This window comes from Leopardus geoffroyi, chromosome B2 (assembly GCF_018350155.1).
Source record: "Leopardus geoffroyi isolate Oge1 chromosome B2, O.geoffroyi_Oge1_pat1.0, whole genome shotgun sequence".
Taxonomy (NCBI): Eukaryota; Metazoa; Chordata; class Mammalia; order Carnivora; family Felidae; genus Leopardus; species Leopardus geoffroyi.
This window is the reverse complement of record NC_059332.1, coordinates 41,165,189-41,183,508: the sequence shown is the minus strand read 5'-3', so window position 1 is coordinate 41,183,508 and position 18,320 is coordinate 41,165,189. Positions and strand designations below refer to the sequence as shown.

The following is an 18,320-nucleotide window of genomic DNA, read 5'->3' as shown; positions in this document are numbered from 1 at the left end:
TCACAGAGCTGGCAGGTGGCAGAGCCAGGGCTTGGACGGTTTCCTGATGGCTGACCTCACTGTAGCCAAAAAGCCCAATACGCTTATTACAGTGTTGTTACAACATTCCGCCCCTGCCACGTTTAAAAATAGAATTTAGTTTTTAGAACAGTTTCAGATTCACAGTGATATTGAGGGGAAATTTCAGAGATTTCATGAATATTCCCTGCTTGTTACATCGACTACCTTAAAAAAAATTTTTTTTTTAATGTTAGAGAGAGAGAGAGAGTGCAAGTGGGGGAGGTACAGAGAGAGAGGAAGACCCAGAACCCCAAGCAGGCCTCAGGGTCCAAGCTGTCAGCACACAGCCCGACGCAGGGCTCAAACTCACAGACCGTGAGATCATGACCTGAGCCATAGTCGGCTGTCCATCCGACTGAGCCACCCAGGCACCACTCATCAAATCTAAGAATAAACTCTTTAGGGGCACCTGGGTGGCTCAGTCTGTTAAGCGTCCAACTTCTGCTCAGATCATGACCTCAGGGTTCATGGGTTCTGGTCCCATGTCAGTCTCTGTGCTGACAGCTCAGAGCCTGGAGCCTGCTTCAGATTCTGTCTCTGTCTCTCTCTGCCCCTCCCCAACTTGTGCTCTCTCTCTCTCTCTCAACAATAAATAAACATTAAAAAAGAAGAAGAAACTCTTTTGGGGCACCTGACTGGCCCAGTCAGTAGAGCAGTGACTCTTCACCTCCTTGATCTCCAGGCTGTAAATTCAAGCCCAGGTTGGCTGCAGAGATTATTTAAAATGAAATCTTAAAAAACAAAACAAAACAAAACAAAACAAAACAAAACACCCTCTTCATAAATGCCATTTTCAGTGACTCTACTAAATTTTAGCTATAGCTGTCATTTTGACCCTGAAACTTCACATCTAGGTATATACCCTAATGAAATAATAAGAAGGAGTCAGTCATTATAAGACAAAGATTTATGCACAAAAATTTTCTTTGAAGTAGTAGTACATGTAAAAAGCAAGAGAAATTGGAAACAGTGTAATTGTTCAACGCTAGGGGAAGGGCCAAATGAATTAATGTTTGGTGTACCTGTATCAGTGAATATTATGCAGCAGCTTTTTTTTTTTTTAAGTTTTATTTTATTTTATTTTATTTTATTTAAAAAAAATTTTTTTTTTCAACGTTTATTTATTTTTGGGACAGAGAGAGACAGAGCATGAACGGGGGAGGGGCAGAGAGAGAGGGAGACACAGAATCGGAAACAGGCTCCAGGTTCCGAGCCATCAGCCCAGAGCCCGACGCAGGGCTCGAACTCACGGACCGCGAGATCGTGACCTGGCTGAAGTCGGACGCTTAACCGACTGCGCCACCCAGGCGCCCCTTTAAGTTTTATTTTTTATTTATTTTTGAGGGAGCGCATGCACGCTCAAGAGAGACGGGGGAGAGAAGGGGCAGAGACATGGGGGAGGGGCAGAGTGCCAGAGGGAGAGAATCCAAGCAAGGTCCACACAGGAACCCAACTCGAGGCTGGATCTCATGAACTGTGAGATCATGACCTGAGCTGAAGTCAGAGGCTTAACTGGCTGAGCCATCCAGACGCCCCCAACACATCTGTCTTTCCTAATGGGATTTATCTCACTTTTTTTTTTTTTTTTTAATGTTTATTTACGTATTTTGAGAGAGAGAGTGAGAGCACTAGCAGGGGAGGAACAGAGAGAGAGAGAGAGAGAGAGAGAGAATATCCCAAGAAGGCTCCCCGCTATCATTGTGATGTGGACATGGGACTGTATCCCACAAACCAAGAGATCATGACCTGGACTCAAATCCAGGGTTCCCAGCTCAACCCAACCCACTCAGCCACCCAGGCGCCTTCCTCATCCCTTTTAAGCCTAGAAAGTCCTCGCCCTTCTACAGAACGGTACATTCTCCCTTCTACTGTCTTTTTGTGCGTGTGTAGTTGAATCCCCAATCCCCCGTCACCATTTAACTCTATCAGGAATTAATTCCGGTGTATGATAGAAGACATGCATCTAAATTTCATGCCCCCCCCCCCCCAGCGCTAATCGATTATCCCAGTATATCGATTACTTGCGAGGATATCGATTACTATCCCAGGATATCGATTATCCCTATTACTTGCGAGACATTCCCTATGTTAATATCTTTTATGTTGGAGGATTTATTTCTTCTTGGTTCTCAGGATTCTTCATTCTGGTTCCAGCCTCACCCCATTTCCGTCGGGATGGTTGCTTTAATAGTCCTGTCTATTGCACCCTCCGACGTCCCGCCCCCTTCCCTCAGGGAGGCCTGGAGGCCAGGGGCGCCAATTGTTCCCAGGCGCAGCCGGCGCCCAGGTGCCCACGGTCTGCGCGGGCTCCCGCTGGGAGGGGGAGGGGGCGAGGGCGGGGAGGAGGCAGGTGTCCCTAACGACTCTCCTGCCTTCCAGCCTGGGGAGGTGCTGGCCCGGGCTCCGTTACCACATTACAGATGGGGAAGGAGCCCTCTGGCCTCTTTAGGGTTTTAAGACCTTCCCAGGAACCGGGAGGCAGAAGACCCCTTGTGCCAGCCGCCTACCTTGCCGGCTGCAACCATCTCCTGCTGCTCAGCTACCCTCCCACCGGCCCACTCCCAGCTCCGGGCTACAGGTCTCATCCCCAAAGCACTGCAAGCTTTCCTTGCCCTCTGTCACACAGGTAGGTATCCTCCTTCCAGAAGCGCCAAGAATCTCCCTCTGCGGGCACAGTCTTGCGGGTCCTAAAGATGCCCTCGCCCAGGGCTGTGAGGATGTCCTGACATGCTGGCGTTGGATCTCAGAGCTCCTCTGAGAGAAATCCTTCTCTGAGCTCCTCACTTGGGATTAAACTTGGCCATTTGCTGACCTGCCTACTAAGAGCCAGGTCCTATTCACAGACCTCTCCTTAAATCCCCACGATCACCCCATCAGGTGTTCTCATCCCTGTTTCCAGCTGGGGAAACTGCGACTCTGAAAAACGAAGTTCCGAGGATCCCCTAGCAGCAAGTGGTGGAGCTGGGATTTCACTCTAGGGATGTGTTCACAGGAGTCTCTCCAGGGCTCTTCATACAAGGTTGTCCGATAGGAGTACCCATCTGAGTGCCTGGCACAGCAGATGATCTCTCCCTCTCTCCCCTTTTTTTCATATACACACATAGAAAACCAAGGACCCTTCTAAACTGGGATGAGCCACATAGGCTATGAAAAAGAAAATGAAGGAAAAGCAGCAGTGCTTATTAGAGAAAGACCGCCGCTATTAACCAAGCGGTTACCGATTGTAAATCTGACATATCCAATTAGAAGGCTGCAGTCAGAGGGCCAGATCAGGATGTGTGTGTGCTGAAGTAGCAAGTAGAAGTGTCTTCCAGTTAATACTGACAGGGGCACCTATTTCATTGATCAAATGAAAAGTCCTACAGTGATAGGTATAATACAAAATAAGAATCACCTGAAAGTTCAATAACAAGGAAGGAGCTAAATAAACCAGAGTGGCTCTCCAGGATGAAATACTATCCATGCCTCAGAATATCCTCGTATTGCAAACCATTTCTTGGTGTCTGTTTGATGCCAGGAATTGGGGCTGGGGATGAGACAAAAAGAGCTACCCCCACCAGTCAAGGAAGGAGACAGGCTCATAAACAGACAAGGGACTTGGAGTGTAACAGATGTCACGACTGGTGTGTGCGCATGTGTGTGGGGGGTCCCGGGAGAGGGAGATCATCCTTTCTGGAGCTGATGTGAGCCTTAGGAAGAATGATTTAGAAGATACTTGAGCTAAGTCTTGATTCTTTCCGAAGAGGTTGTAATGACACGGGGAAATGTTTCAGTTATGATGTTAATTAAAAAAATTTTTTTTAATGTTTATTTATTTTTGAGAGAGAGAAAGAGAGAGAGAGAGAGAGAGAGGAAGGGCCAGAGAGAGAGAGGGAGACACAGAATCTGAAGCAGGCTCCAGGCCCTGAGCTGTCAGCACAGAGCCAGATGCAGGGCTTGAACACACGAACCGTGAGATCATGACCCGAGCCGAAGTCGGATGCTTAACCGACTGAGCCACCCAGGCGCCTCTATGGTGTTAATTTAAAGAGGATTAAAAGATGCACAGGTAGCACGATCTGACGTTCGTGGAGCCACCACACCAGCTTTGGCTTGCTTGACACCAAGGTTAATTTATAGGAGAAAGAGCTTAGAAATGTTTATCATGTGTAAACTATTGTTATTTTGGTTTTTCTGCTGCTCGCTGCCCAGACAATTCTAACTAAAATATGTACTTTATATCCCAGGGTCCTAGCAGGAACACAGATGGGTAATTTGAAGATGTTAGCTACCTCCAGTGTTCTTTACATAAGTTAGCAGGGGAAATTGGGGGGTACAAGGCCTAAGTTGAAATCACACCTGCCTGCTTTCACTCCAATGACACATTCTTCTTATCCTTTTTGCCAGCACCAGGTTCCTTACCTGGTGGGTGACTCAAACCTTTACTCCTATAGAGTCTGAGTCCTTGGTGGTCTTGACTTTGTTGGGTTGCTGAAGTTTTCGGGACCACTGGTTGGGAGGATTAAAAAAATTTTTTTTACTGTTTATTTATTTTTGAGAGAGACAGAGACAGAAGGCAAGTGCGTTAGGGGCAGAGGGAGAGGGAGACATGGAATCCGAAGCAGGCTCCAGGCTCTGAGCTGTCAGCACAGAGCCCGATGCAGGGCTCGAACTCACAGACCGTGAGATCATGACCTGAGCCGAAGTCAGGCGCTCAACCGACTAAGCCACCCAGGCGCCCTGGGAGGATTATTAAGAGACACCTCAGTGACTCCCCTGGGCTCCAGATCTAGCCCCAACTCTATTATGCAGTAGCAACCTAATTTTCTCTAGTAATTGGGCTTCACCAACCGAGACATTACAGAGGCGCCTTTCTCTGCCTATTGGATCAGTAGCAGGAGAAACCAAAATGGCCAGGGCCATCTTAGCTTTCAAGTCATCAGTTCTATGATTGTCGTATGGTGGGAAGAGTTTCTCTCTGGCGTTCTAGGATCACCACGCCCTCTGAGTCCATTCCATTATTGGAATGGGAAGCAAAAATTCTTCTGGTAGGTTATAGACTTTAGGTGTAATAGTGAGGAAGCTCTGACTACCCCTACCTCTTGATTATATATGACCATGTATGGTTATGGTTTAAGGAAACACTGCATCGGGTAGGATAGCCCCTGCACCTTGCAAAGTGTGGTTTCTCAGCTATGCTCCAAATGAGCCTTCAGCAGGCCAATCCACCATTCTCTCTTGCCTGCTGCTTTGAGGTCATGGGGCACACGGTAAGATCAGTGAATTCCTTGGGAGTGAGCTCATTTATACATTTCCTTGGCAATGAAATGTGAGCCCTGGTTGGAGGCGATTTTGTGTGGAATGCCATGGTGATGGGTAAGGTATTCTGTCCATCAGAATACCTGATGCTGACAGAATAGTGGTGCTGACAGAAGACTGTAGGCAGAGGAGGTGAATTCATACCTGGAATATGTGTCTGTTCTCATGAGGATAAAGCACATGGAGTCCTTCCATGCTAGGAGGGCCCAGTCAAATCAGCCTATAAACAGGTGACAATGGTACCCAGTCAGGGACTCAGCATGAGGCTGTAAGTAAGATGGACATTCAGCACTGGTCACAGCCAGATTAGCCTCAGAGAAGGGAAGACTATTACTGAACCAAAGCATAGCTTCCATCCCTGCCACCGTGAGTCCACTGAACAAGGCCTAAAGTGCCTGGGGAAAGAGGGTCCACAGGACTGTCATTGTGTCCAACGGGATGACCATTCTTTCCCATGTCTTAATGTGGGGTATTATGGCTACCTTTCCTTTGGCTGTTAAACATTGCCACCTGGCCTTTACGCTACCAGGATACCATTGTTTCCACTGAGATCACGGAATCCAGTTCTACTGATTCATCCAGCATCCCCCACTAGCATCTCCAGCCTACAGAGGACAGCCATTAGAGCAAGTCAAGGATGTGGGTGACTCTCACCAATGCATTTATCTCCCTCTTCCTTTCCTTCCTTCCTTCCTTCCTTCCTTCCTTCCTTCCTTCCTTCCTTTCTCCTTCCTTTGCTTCCTTCTTTCTTCTTTCCCTTTCTTTCTTTCTTTCTTTCTTTCTTTCTTTCTTCTTTCTTTTTTCTGAGTAAACTTTGTGCCCAACACAGTGCTCAAATTCTTGACTCCGACATCAAGAGTTGCAGGCTCTACTGACTGAGCCAGGCAGGCACCCCTCACCAATGAATTTCTTAATGCCTTGGCAAAGAGGTGTTTTCCAGACCCCCTTAAAATATGTGTTGAGGGGTGGCTAAGCAGGTTGCACATAATAAATCCAATCTGGCATGCCCACCTCTCTGAGATTTTGGATTCTTTCCTTTACATTATGCCAGGGAAATTCTGGCATTTCAAGTTTACTAACTATAGGCTACCATTAAATCCAGGCTTTAATTAACCAACCTCATAGACTATTTATGCCTCTCCCAGGTGCTTGAGCCAACACATTAAATCTCAAATCCTGGATGAGCATCCATGGACTTGAGTTTGGGCAAACTGAACCTGACATTCCACCCTCCTGGGTCTATTTCCCTTAGAACCCATTCCCACACATATTGCTGTGGCTCCTGCCAAGACAGTTTAGCAAGATCTGTAATTCCTTCTGTCTGGGCATCCTCCTCTCAGCGTGGGCCTTGTGCTTCTCTGCCCAGGCTGTTCTGGGATCTGATTTGACAAGGGCCAGGGAAGACTGGAGGTGGGGAGAGTCCTGAAGCTGATGTCTGGGAAGACAGAAGCCAGTGTCTGCCCAAATGTCCCCATTTCATCTCAGAGTCCCTCGGTGCCCTTATGTTCGCATATTCTTATGCTGCCCTAGAGGGCTGAGCACTTAATTAGCACCACAACTTGGCAACCCCTACAATGACATCCCGGTGCCCATCCTCAGCCATGTGGGCTCATTTTGCCTATAGGGGATGAGGGACACCTCCAAGGTGCCATCAAGGTGTCCTGATTCCACACTCGCATTTCCTGTCAGATATTGATAATTTCCAGTTTTCTCCCTGTGGCCATGAGAAGCCACACGAGGCCACACCACAGTGAAGAAGAGCCACAGCTATTTGTTCTGCCATCTCCCTCCCTCAACAATGCAGTATTATCCACTTCACCCCTGCCACCCCCCACCCCTGCCCAAGGATAATTTGAGTAATGGTGACACCTGTGCATGCAGTGAATCATCTGGGTGTTCTTCCCCCACTGCAAAGAGGCTTCCCCTGTGCTCTGAATTTATGATCAGTCCAATCTCAGTATTCTATCTGAGGCTGTTCCTGGAGCCAATTCCTTTATTGGTGAGTGTGGACAGGAAACAGAGGACACACATGTATTGGATAATTTGAGGAGAATTTAATAAAGGGACTATTTAGAGAGGGTGGAAGGGTGAAGGGAAATCCCAAGTGATAATGCAGTGCCTGGAACTGGTAACAGGCCTGAAGAGGTGAGGAGAGCAATGGCAGGGCCCTAAAACCAGAAACCAGGACCCTGCAGCCAGTGGGAATCCTGGAGGGAGAGAAACTGAGGAATAAATACCCTGGCCTCCTTCTCCTTCTCCTTCTTTCTTCTCCTGCTCACTCCCTCCCCCCCCCCCCCCCCCCGCATTGGCCAAACCCCAAAGCCTATTGCAATGTCTGTAGATGTCAGTGTGCTGGAAGCTGGGTGGACAAGGGTGGAGAGAGGACCTGGAGGGGCCACAGAAGAGAGTCAGCATAGCCACCCACCTAGTTAGAATATTAATAACCATCTTTGTGGGCATCACAGAGACATTTATGATGTTGCCATTTATAAAGCATCCAGGCAGTCATTTGCAGAATGTCTCTCACTTTGCTTTGCTCATTTCTTCAAGATTAGATTCAGAGTGAACCTTTTGGGCAGGAATACTACAGAAGAGATGTATTATTCCTACACCCATAGTGTCCTTCTCAGTGCATCACATCAGGAGATACATGGCGCCAGCTTGTTCTATTAGTAGTTAGACTTTGATTACATGATGAAGACAGTGTTTGCCAGATCAGGCTAGCTTTCGATAAACTTACAAACCTGAGAATTGTTTGTACTAACTTTCTGAGCAGCCAGAGGGACTGTAGCACAACTGACCTGCCTTCATCTTTTCTCATCCCCTCTGGGAACACCAGGAATAGAGTCTTGATGGTAGGAAATGGGGAGAGAGTGTCAAGACTTTCTAGTGCTGTCACTTGTTCCCAGTTCTCCTGAGGTCACTGGAAATCTGTCCATAGCTATTTTCTGTCTGGAGCTGCGGAGTCCGGTGTGGAGAAGATCCCCCTTGCCACAGGTCTCTACAGGTGTAGGTGCGCATTTCTGCGCATGTGTGAAAATAAGTTTGAACTCCAGCGTCCGGCGGGCTCAGTCGGAAGACCATGTGACATTTGATCTCGAGCCCCAAGAGATTACTTAAGAAAAAGAAAAAGAAAAAAAGGAAACAGGTATGTGCACCTTCCTATGCATGTGTGCCAAATTGGGTCTTTTTGTCCGCATCAGCGTGTCTACATGCACGGCCCATTCTGTGCAAGCCTTCAAGTTCCTTCTAAAGCATTGCACGTTGCAGGCTCTGGTGTGGGCTAAGGGTGTGTGTGTGTGTGTGTGTGTGTGCGCGCGCGTATATGTGTGTGTGTGTGTGTGTGTGTGTGTATGCGCGCGCGCGCGCGCGCGAAGCGTTTCTGCGCGGAGCAGGTCGCAATTCTCAAGTGCTCCCCCCTTTCTGGGCCGGCTTGGTATGGTCTGCCAGCTCCTCTACATTTCCTCCGACAGTGGTTGCACCCACCTCACCCGGAAGTGCTTGCCCGCACGCATGTTAGGCTTGCGCCCCGGCATGGAGCAGCACAGCGGTCGGGTCCGCCCTGACCCGGGCCCGCCGCCCGCGGAGTCGACCCCCGCCTCGGTGACCCTGGCGCAGCTCCTGCAGCTGGTCCAGGAGGGCCGGGAGCTCCCGGGCCTGGAGAGGCGCTGCATCACAGCGACCCACGGCGAACCCACGGCGCCCCGGCTCCCGCGGAGGCCCAAGCCCTGGGAGGCCTCGGGGTCGGCTGAGGCCCCCGCGCCGCCGCCGTAGCCCCAGGAACCCAGATCCCGTCGACCTCGGGTCCGGGTAGAAGAACGCCTGGAGGGGCCCGGCTCGGCGGAGTCAACGACTGCGCCTTCCTGACGGCACGTAGTGGGTTCCTGAGGCTCGTAGTCCTTTGCCTTTTAGACCTGGAGAGCGTGACTCTGTTCTGCATAAATTCGGACCTTGGATGCTGGCCACGGTTATCTTTTATGCATTCGCCCCCGACCTGTCTCAGCTGAACTTAAGCCTCCTGGGAGAGTCATTGGAGCTGTCTTGTATCCGAGTATTTCTGGACCAAGATCCTCATTTTAAAAATCCGGTTTCGGCCCTTACAGATGATTGAAACAGATCTCCTACTTTTTACTCTCTGCGATGCATAGATGTGCCTTCATTTTTAAAATGCTACTGAGGACACACTAACGGGGTCTGACCCACTGAGAACAATTTCGTTAGTAATGTAGGAAAACGTCAGTGTTTATCTCCCGGCTCAGCTAATTCTTGTGAGTTGGGCAAATGAACTTGGGATTCAAGAGGTGTTGATCTTAGCCATTCTCCAGGTCAGCAGCTAATAAAAGGTTTAATGATTAAACTTGGCCCTGGAATGACTTCAAAGATACATTAGACCAACAAAATCCTAAAGCGTTAAAAGCCAATCAACAAAAAACTAGAACCTTTGGCTCTGGGAACCAGTTGGGTCACGATAGAAGCTTAGAACAGAGGGAGAGCTCCTACAACTACTTTCTGAAGTCTCTAAGTAGGCGGGCCACGTGGCTTACTGCCCCTACTCTTGCTTACTGAAACTAAGGTTTTTGTTTTCCCTCCACCTAGAACATATATGTGGTGTATGTTGATGGTTTTGTATGTTGACAGCCATGAACAATTCACAATCAGCATACGCTATCTACAAATCATACGACTGATTTTCCCCAGAAATGATAGTTCCACAACTTGTTCAGGGAATGGTAGATCATAGTGCACGATACAGCAGTACATTAATTTTTTTGTATATGTTTATTTTTGAGAGAGACAGTGTGCGAGCGGGAGAGGGGCAGAGAGGGAGACACAATCCAAAGCAGGCTCCGGGCTCTGAGCTGTCAGCACAGACCCAGATGCAGGGCTCCAACTCACCAAGGGCGAGATGGTGACCTGAGCCAAAGTTAGATGGTTAATCGACTGAGCCACCCAGGCACCCCAGCAGTACATTTTTTATAACTTATTTATATACGTAGAATTCCAAGTTAATGGTTATTTTGCTTAACCTTTTGAACAACTGTGTGAGGCACACATGCTACATTAGTTCCATTTTGCAGGCAAGAATGGAAACGTTTTTCTTGTATTTAGCTTTTTTTTTCCTCCCAAAGAGGAGTGGGGTAGAGAGCATGGGAGAGGGGCAGACGGAGAATCTTAAGCAGTTTCCACACTCAGTGTGGATCCTGAAGTGGGGCTCAATCCCATGACCCTGGAATCATGACCTAAGTAGAAATCAGGACACCCAGGTGCCCCCCCACCCCCCGTATTTATTATAAAACGTACCTGCAGTAGAAACCCTGGGCATCCACATTCACAAATGCTCTTTTCCCATGGCTTTTGATACGTCATCTTAAAGTAATTTGATTTCACAATGCTTTAAAATACAAGAGTAAGCTCTAACATCTATTCCTGGCAGGTTAACTCTTGAGCCAACCAACCTAATTAATTACCTCATAACCTGGCACATTTTAAGGCATTGTTCTAACTCAACCTCACAGCTATGTTTGAGGGCCCCATGAGCCAAAAGTGCAGTAAAGCTGATCATAAGGGACCCGGGGACACAGTGGTTAAACGTTTTCAAGTCTTAACCTATGCCTGGCACACTCACCAACTTCTCACATGGCAATTGAGGCAATGACGTGACAGGAACAGAGGAAGGCCCACCTAGGAGGGGGGCACTGATGATAAAACACAAGCAGGATCAGATTCCCTTTCTAGGTCTATGTCCCCAGGAGCCCTAGTGGTGGTCTATACATGGTTACCAGCAGGGTAGAGAGCAATACTTTTGGAGTCTAGACTATGCAAGGAGAGGGTTCAATAAAGGCTGCCTGGGGCCTAAAAGACCTAATAGTACTAATTTCATCTATGCCAAACCAAGAAAATCCCATCTTGAAACCCAGCAGAAATAAATGGGGAGCATTTCCCTGAGGCAGATGGTACAGAGGGCTCCGGGATCCACCACTATGATCCTAATAGGAAATACCCAATTGGCTCCAAGGGAAAAAGCTATCTTGGTAAGCTTTGGTGTTCCACAGGACGTGGGACCAGAGGAGACTAACAAGGTCAGGGCCCAGGCAGTCAATCCAGATAGTGCAGGACTTTCTCACATAAGGTGCGTGGTCCCTAAGAGAAATCTATGAACATAAAAATTTCCAAGCAATAATTTGAGTGTACGGATTTTCCTGGGAAAAGGGTCCTTCCCTTCTCATAGACCCAAGAAAAGGTTAAAATCCTGAGCTAGAGAAAAGGACTAAATCGACCACAGGCTAGGATAAGGAAGCCACCAGATACACTTCAGGCCAGCCAAGTCTGAGAGCTCACAAAGCGGTCACTGAAAAGTCAGAACAGACTCACAGCAGAGACAACTGAGAACCGTGTTTGTGCTCTTCTTTGTAACTGTATTTTAAATTCCTTCCAAAACAAAGCCCCAAGAACCCCCAGGTTCAAGTATGTCCCTGAGCGTGGTCCACTGCTGTCTTGTATTCATGCTTGGATACTCGTTTACTAACATTAAACCCCAGAATGGAAGATGTGACGTAGCAGGATTCTCTCTTCCATGGCATGAGTCCTCTGCTGACTTAAGGGGTGACAGTGTAGTCAACGTGGAAAACACACTGGAATTTTTTCTTGGAACTGGGCTGTGATGAGACGTGCCTGCCAGGAACGTCATCATCTTTTCCTTGATTCCCCCCCCCTCTATAGTTTCTGAAGGTATAGCAGAAAATATCTTCTTTGAAGATACTGATAACAATTCCAAAAGACAAAACACACCTCCAGTGTGCTGTGCTTTCAGATATTCTGAGGAAGAAAAACATAACTTCATTAATAGAAATTTAATGACAGTTGGCACCTAAGATTAAGCAATTTCAAAAAATTAAGATACCTTCCACAAAATAGATGGTTTGTATCTTCAAATCCTTTCTGAAATTAGTTAATATTCTCTCCCCATTACCAGGTAAATGACCACAGCAATACAGAAGATTTTTTTTGTTACTCAACATTTTCTAGCCTCCGATTGTTGGAATACACATGGGAATGCCCCATGTCCTAACCAGGCATTCACTGTTTCAAGCATATTTCCATCTGTTAGACTTGTAGATACCAGTCTCTCCCTGCCCTCTACCACTCAAACGCCAAAGTTACTCTCAGATACTGGGAAATGCAAAAAGAATTTTTAAGTGGCAAAGAACGGACCATCACATCAGCCCAAGGCCAGTTTTCAGCCCTGCCTCACCTGGGTTTAATTCAGCTGCCGAATGAGCTGATTGATGCGTTCGCCTCGATAGCCTGGTAAGCCCACCTCTTTGAGAAAGCCCACTCTGTTCTTGGTAGCATGACGGGCCACTGAGAGATGGAAAGGACGTAAGAAGTCACAAATGGCCTGGAAATTCTTCCCCGGAAAGGCAATTTCATGAATGAGGTCTTCCAAGCAAATAACACCGTACTTCCCTGGGAAACATAAGGATACAGATTCCTTTATTCGACATTTCCCCAGTATATACTATGAGGCTGTTCTATGCTCAGAGCTGGGCACTCTGGTAGGTTCTTGGGACTCCAAGAAAAACAGTACCTAAATCCCACATCAAGACCACCAGAGATCCTTGCTTTCTGCCCAACTGACCCCTAAGATTCAACACTCACCCAGGTGCTCCTCAATCACTGTGTTGTCTGTCAAAGGGATGGTTTTATTCTTGACCTTGGCTTGTCCACGTTTCAAGATGAGTTCCCGGACAGACTTCAGATTTGGAAATCTATGTGAGGCAGAATAAAGTACAGCCTTATCAGCCCCTGGCACACTGCACACACTGGTCACTCAGTCCTGCAGCCTGGCTGAGGAGGGTTTCTCCTACTACCCCTATTCCTCACCATGAAGTGCAATCATGCTGCAGCTGGGATGCCTGCAAGTACACAAGCAAGAAAAACACCAGAGCGGCCCTATGGAATTAAAAATTACAATTTATGGACAGAAATGTTCATTGTGCAAAAAAAAAAAAAAAAAAAAAATTACTTTCCGAGGCAAAAATAAAACAAACACTGGCTTACAATCCAGGACTTTGGCCTTATAGAATCCTCTACTCAAGATGGCTAAATCCAAGCGCTTGCTGGGTTTTAATGTTTGAAAGAAGACTACTCGAACTCATGACCCCAAGATCAAGAGTCACACGCTCTTCTGACTGAGCCTGCCAGGCGCCCATGAAAGAACACACTACTCTTACACAAGCACTGCCCCCAGCTCTGCCCCAAGACTCCCAAGAATTAATTTCTCTTCTACGCATCTTACTCAGCCTTAGCTTACAAGCCAACAAGCCCTGCCATGGTACTTTTCCTGTCACATCAGCAGCAGCACCACCTCCTGCTCTGTCTGCCCCATGTTCCAAAGTTCTATGGCTGGCAGCTGATTTCTGGGAACTGTGGTCACCACAAAATGTTTCTTCAACACAGCAACACGAGCCCTGGAGAATAACACTCGCATGCTAATGTTCTCATCAGGCTCACATACAATCTAATATGAATCCACACACACAAAAACCTTACTCACCCCCAGGCCACATACGGTTCCACTATACGCAGCGTTTTTATGGTCTGGGGGGTCACTCTGAAAAAGACACCACTGAAAATCTTCTTCAGGCGAAGCCTTGCAATGGTCCTCTGCACCAGCGAACTCACCCCATTAATCCTGAAATGAACGACAGAGGAAGTCAGGTTCTATTCAGTTTTTGTCAGTCCGACAAGGACCTATGAAATGACTGCCACTACAGGGCATCCAGAGAGCAAGACACAGACTGTGCCTCACAGGTGAGGTCAGAAGGTGGCAGCTATGTAAACAGGTCATTCTCACATGATGTGGGGCAATGCTATAGGAACAGAATGGGCCCTGATTTCATGTGGGGTGTGTATGAGTTGAGTGTGGAGGGCTGTGCATGTCAAGCAAAGGAAGCTGGACTCTGCGGGCAGTAAAAGCACGAAAAGATTTTAGGTACAAGAGACACAATCAACTTTCTGATTGACAACCACTGAGGAGAGCATATCAGACGGATCTGAAAGCATGACACCAGAGGCAGGGAAACCCAGTTAGCTAATCTGATGGTCCAGGAGAGATTATGGGAAATGGTAGGGAGGTTAATAAAGAGGGCTCAAAGATATTTAAAGCCCACAGGTTTCTGGTTTGGATGACTGGGTAGGGGAAATAGGAAGAGGCAGTTGTACATGCAGACAGACTGGGTAAAGTACGCCTCAATGAGGAAAAAGCTTAATGAGCTCTCCCCAGCACTGAATACGCTCCATCCACTTGACCTTGGTTAGGTTCCTAGAAGGATGCCTTGATTCCCACAGTTCAGGACTTTCTGCATCTACGCCTGGAAAGCCTTCCCCAACACTCGTGAATTCCTCCCACGTCTGCAGGTCTCAGCTTCAAGTTCCTGCTTTAGAGGGTCCACAACCAGTACTGCCCTTGCAGCAGTTGACCCTCATTGCACTTGGTATATTTTCATGTGTATTTGCTCACATCAGTCTCCTTAACCGTAAAGAGAAAAACCCCAAGTTCCTAGCACAACTTGTCTTAGTGGCTTAAAGCCTATTATAAATCTCATCTCCCTAGAAAGGGTCCTAAAGCTGAACCAGTAGTTTGCCCCAGCCTACGGAATCCGGTAAGTTCCTCACCTTTGGATGCGAACAACAAAGGCCAAGGAATGTTTATCCGGCACTTCCAAACCGTGAGGTTTCACTTCTAGTCGTCTGAGGCGCACCCTGTCGCGTTGCTGCCGCCAGGAATCATGTAGAAACCATTCCAGTCGCTTAAACTTGACCTCTTTTCCTTTCTTCTGCTACAGAAAAGGCAGACCACCATCACCATTCTGTGCCTCTAGTTTTACTTCCACAACAGTAATTCATTGGTCACTATCCATAGAGTGTATTTCCCACTATGTTCGGCAAAAAGAAGCAAACATCTTCTATTCTAGATAAGGCAAAAACGAGATATCCGAGGAGTTTTGAAAACTCAGAAACTACAAAAAAAAAAGTCTCTGATAAATAAACAAGTTAGTTTACATGCTATTAGCCAACGTTACCAACAAACATTTATGGAACCTAACACTGTGTTAAGGATCATAAAGTACAAAATAAGCATGAGCTTGTTTCATCTTCCAGACTCCAAAATAAGTATCTTCTCAAAACGTTTAGCAAGTAGTTGGGGCGCCTGGGTGGCTCAGTCAGTTAAGCGGCCGACTTCGGCTCAGGTCATGATCTCGCGGTCCGTGAGTTCGAGCCCCGCGTCGGGCTCTGTGCTGACAGCTCAGAGCCTGGAGCCTGTTTCAGATTCTGTGTCTCCCTCTCTCTGGCCCTCCCCCATTCATGCTCTGTCTCAAAAATAAATAAACATTAAAAAAAATTTTTTTTTTTAAAAAAACGTTTAGCAAGTAGCAAAATTGTTTGGCACATTACAAAAAAAAAAAGTTTTCTTCCAAGTAAAGAGAATGTTTGGTTTTTCAAATCACTTGGTGTGAACCCAAATAGTACAACGTCTCCTCCACTTTTCCTTAACAAACTACTCAAACATTTTATCTGCAGAAAATTAGAAATATTTGTTAAATGAAGACATGAACTGTATACCTGCTGTAATAGAATCGACGGGGAAAGGGACTGTCCATACCAAATCTAGTTCAACACATGCTAGATATAACTCACCAAATACATTCTAATTCCCTTCTCTTGGTGCCCCATCATTACCTCCTTCTTGTCCAAAAGTGCCTGCTTCGCTTGAGTGGCTTTAAGGGCCTGATACGCCTTTCTCTTTTTCAGGAGATTTTCTGGAACCAAAGGAATCTTTTTTCTTTGCCTGATACGGAAAATTGCAATCAGAGATCATGTTTAAAGAACATATTTTCAATGAGCTTCTAAACCATCTCTTGGGCTTCGAGAAACATTACTCTCTTCAAATTCTGAAAGACAGACTTCCCTGCAAACTGTGGTGTCTGACGCCAGTCCTCAAAACGGACCCCTTAACATTCACTCTTTTCTAAGCAGTAAGAAGTCACGAACCCCTTGGCCACTAGTCCTCCTCTGCCTCCATGAAGCTTTTACTGTCACAGCCTTTTAAAGACACTAACAGCTACACGTTCCTAGTAAAACTCCGTGGGGCTGGGGCGGGTACAGACCTATCTGCAGGGGCAATACTCAAGTCAAGCTGGGTGAACCCAAGACTAGCACTCTCCAGCCTGCCCCCAAGGTTAGTAACCCGAATTTGACGGCGGCTTCCCTCCACCTGAGCGGCAGGCCGAATCCTACGGCTCCTTGCTCTTCACCCCACTCTCTGTAATCTGGAGTCTTTTCTATTCTCTTCCTTCAGTCCACAAGTATCCTTATTTTCCGCCACTGAGGAATAAACACCGTGGATGGCACCGGATGCTCAAGACCCCACTGGAGAGACTCAAACCCCAAACACTCACTCTTGCTCCGCCATGTTTCCAAAGCTGTGGCTACCGGCTACTGCTCATGCGCAGCCCCACCACGTGGGGAAGAAAGGACCGCTCTATGTGTACTTGACCATAGAGATGTGTCTTCTAGCTCAAGGTTTATAACACGGGTAGTCCTGCCAGTTAGCTGCAGTGAACCGCTGAGGTCTCGCTAACACAGATTCCTTGCCGAAAATTACACAAAGCTTCTTTCGCACTGCTTTCGAGCACTCTAGAGTCTGCGTCATCTTCGAAATCCCGCCCCCTTCCTTTACGCTAATGCCGTTGGCTGGGCTGTAAATAAACACTTCCCACTTCCTACGACTTCCGGTGTGGAGGGCGCGCCTCTCCTTCCGCTTCCCCTCGGCTGCACGTGTGCAGGAAGGGAGACCGTCTGGCGGGAGAGGCTTTTTGCTGGATGGCGAGAGCTGGGGCCCCTGTGACTTTAGTTCTCACATGTGGGTGGAGGTGTTTGTGGACGATTTCGGATGGTAAGGAGTGCAGCTTCCGTTCTGTCAGCCTGGCTCCGTCAGCAGGACCCAGAGCAAGTTATTTAACCCCTCTGTACAGTGGTTTGCTTTACCCGTAAAGTGGACCTACGCGATAGCGTTGCGAGGATTATGTGAAATGTTCCATGTAAAGCGCTTAGCACAGTGTCTGAGTGTAGGACACGCAGCAGGAGACACTAGGTTAGTTATCAGTGCTGAATCGAAAACTAGAAATTCCTCTTTGTCATGTCAGAATCTTCCCTCGTACAGCTCTCACCACCTGGAATTTGCTTCCTTTTTTCCTGGTCTTCATGAAACAAAAATAACCGACGTCCTGTATTCTGGAAACCTCTAGTGCAGTGCCTCTAGCACTAATATGCATAGTAGTCACCTGGTGGTCTTGTTAAAATGCAGATTAAAAAAAATTTTTTTTAATGTTTATTTGGCGGGGGAGGGGCACAGAAAGACAGAGAGGGAGACAGAATCCGAAGCAGGATCTAGGCTCTGAGCTGTCAGCACAGCGCCTGACTTGGGGCTCAAACCCACAAACCCTGAGAACATGAACAGAGCTGAAGTCTGATGCTTAACAGACTGAGCCACCCAGGCGCCCCTAAAATGCAGATTTTAAATTCAGTTTGTAGGGGAGGGGGGAGTTGATATTCACTTTTTTAACATGCTTCAAAGTGATGTCATCCTTCAGGTCTATGGATTGCACTTTAGCAAGACTCTAGTCTCTTTCCTTTTTTCTAAATTCCTTCATCCCATTATTATATTTTTAACATTTCTTCATAATACTAGGAGGGCAGGGACCATGGCTGCCTTGCTCATGGCGGTTCCTAAAGGTCTAGCGTAGGTTTCTCAATCTCCGCACTACTGGCTTTTGGGGCCAGATCATTCTCTATCATGGCGTGCTTTGTGGGACGTTTAGCAGCATCCCCCTACATGCCAGTAGCACCTCTGTCCCAGATATGACAAACAAAAATGTCTTCAGGCATTGCCACATGTT

At 47.3% G+C, this 18,320-nt stretch overlaps 2 protein-coding genes across 4 annotated transcripts; one reads left to right on the top strand and one right to left on the bottom strand.

The window, feature by feature from the left end:
• Positions 1 to 8,837: 8,837 nt before the first annotated feature.
• CB2H6orf226 (chromosome B2 C6orf226 homolog) lies at positions 8,838 to 9,715 on the top strand. Its single transcript, XM_045498252.1, has one exon. It carries the CDS (start codon positions 8,872 to 8,874, stop codon positions 9,130 to 9,132), a length of 261 nt encoding a protein of 86 aa, XP_045354208.1. The 5' UTR covers positions 8,838 to 8,871; the 3' UTR covers positions 9,133 to 9,715.
• Positions 9,716 to 11,753: 2,038 nt separating this feature from the next.
• On the bottom strand, positions 11,754 to 17,081 carry RPL7L1 (ribosomal protein L7 like 1). 3 transcript variants are annotated; one of them, XM_045498249.1, is made up of 7 exons: positions 16,821 to 17,081; positions 16,102 to 16,210; positions 15,037 to 15,200; positions 13,916 to 14,053; positions 13,018 to 13,127; positions 12,611 to 12,825; positions 11,754 to 12,174 (listed from the first exon to the last, which is right to left on the bottom strand). In XM_045498249.1, exons 1-6 carry the CDS (start codon positions 16,832 to 16,834, stop codon positions 12,617 to 12,619), a joined length of 744 nt encoding a protein of 247 aa, XP_045354205.1. In that variant the 5' UTR covers positions 16,835 to 17,081; the 3' UTR covers positions 11,754 to 12,174; positions 12,611 to 12,616. The 3 variants fall into 3 exon arrangements, with proteins under 3 accessions (XP_045354205.1, XP_045354207.1, XP_045354206.1); XM_045498251.1 differs by having other exon boundaries at positions 12,611 to 12,720; positions 16,821 to 17,062; XM_045498250.1 differs by having other exon boundaries at positions 15,037 to 15,197; positions 16,821 to 17,055.
• Positions 17,082 to 18,320: the final 1,239 nt, after the last annotated feature.

Bases quoted from the DNA above. Each gene is read 5' to 3' on its own strand.
- RPL7L1 (XM_045498249.1), bottom strand. The intron at 14,054-15,036 runs GTGAGGAACTTA...CGTTCATTTCAG, and splicing joins TTTGTTGTTCGCATCCAAAG to GATTAATGGGGTGAGTTCGC. The intron at 13,128-13,915 runs GTGAGTAAGGTT...TGCCTCACATAG, and splicing joins GAACCGTATGTGGCCTGGGG to ATTTCCAAATCTGAAGTCTG.
- CB2H6orf226 (XM_045498252.1), top strand. From the start codon at position 8,872: ATGTTAGGCTTGCGCCCCGGCATGGAGCAGCACAGCGGTCGGGTCCGC.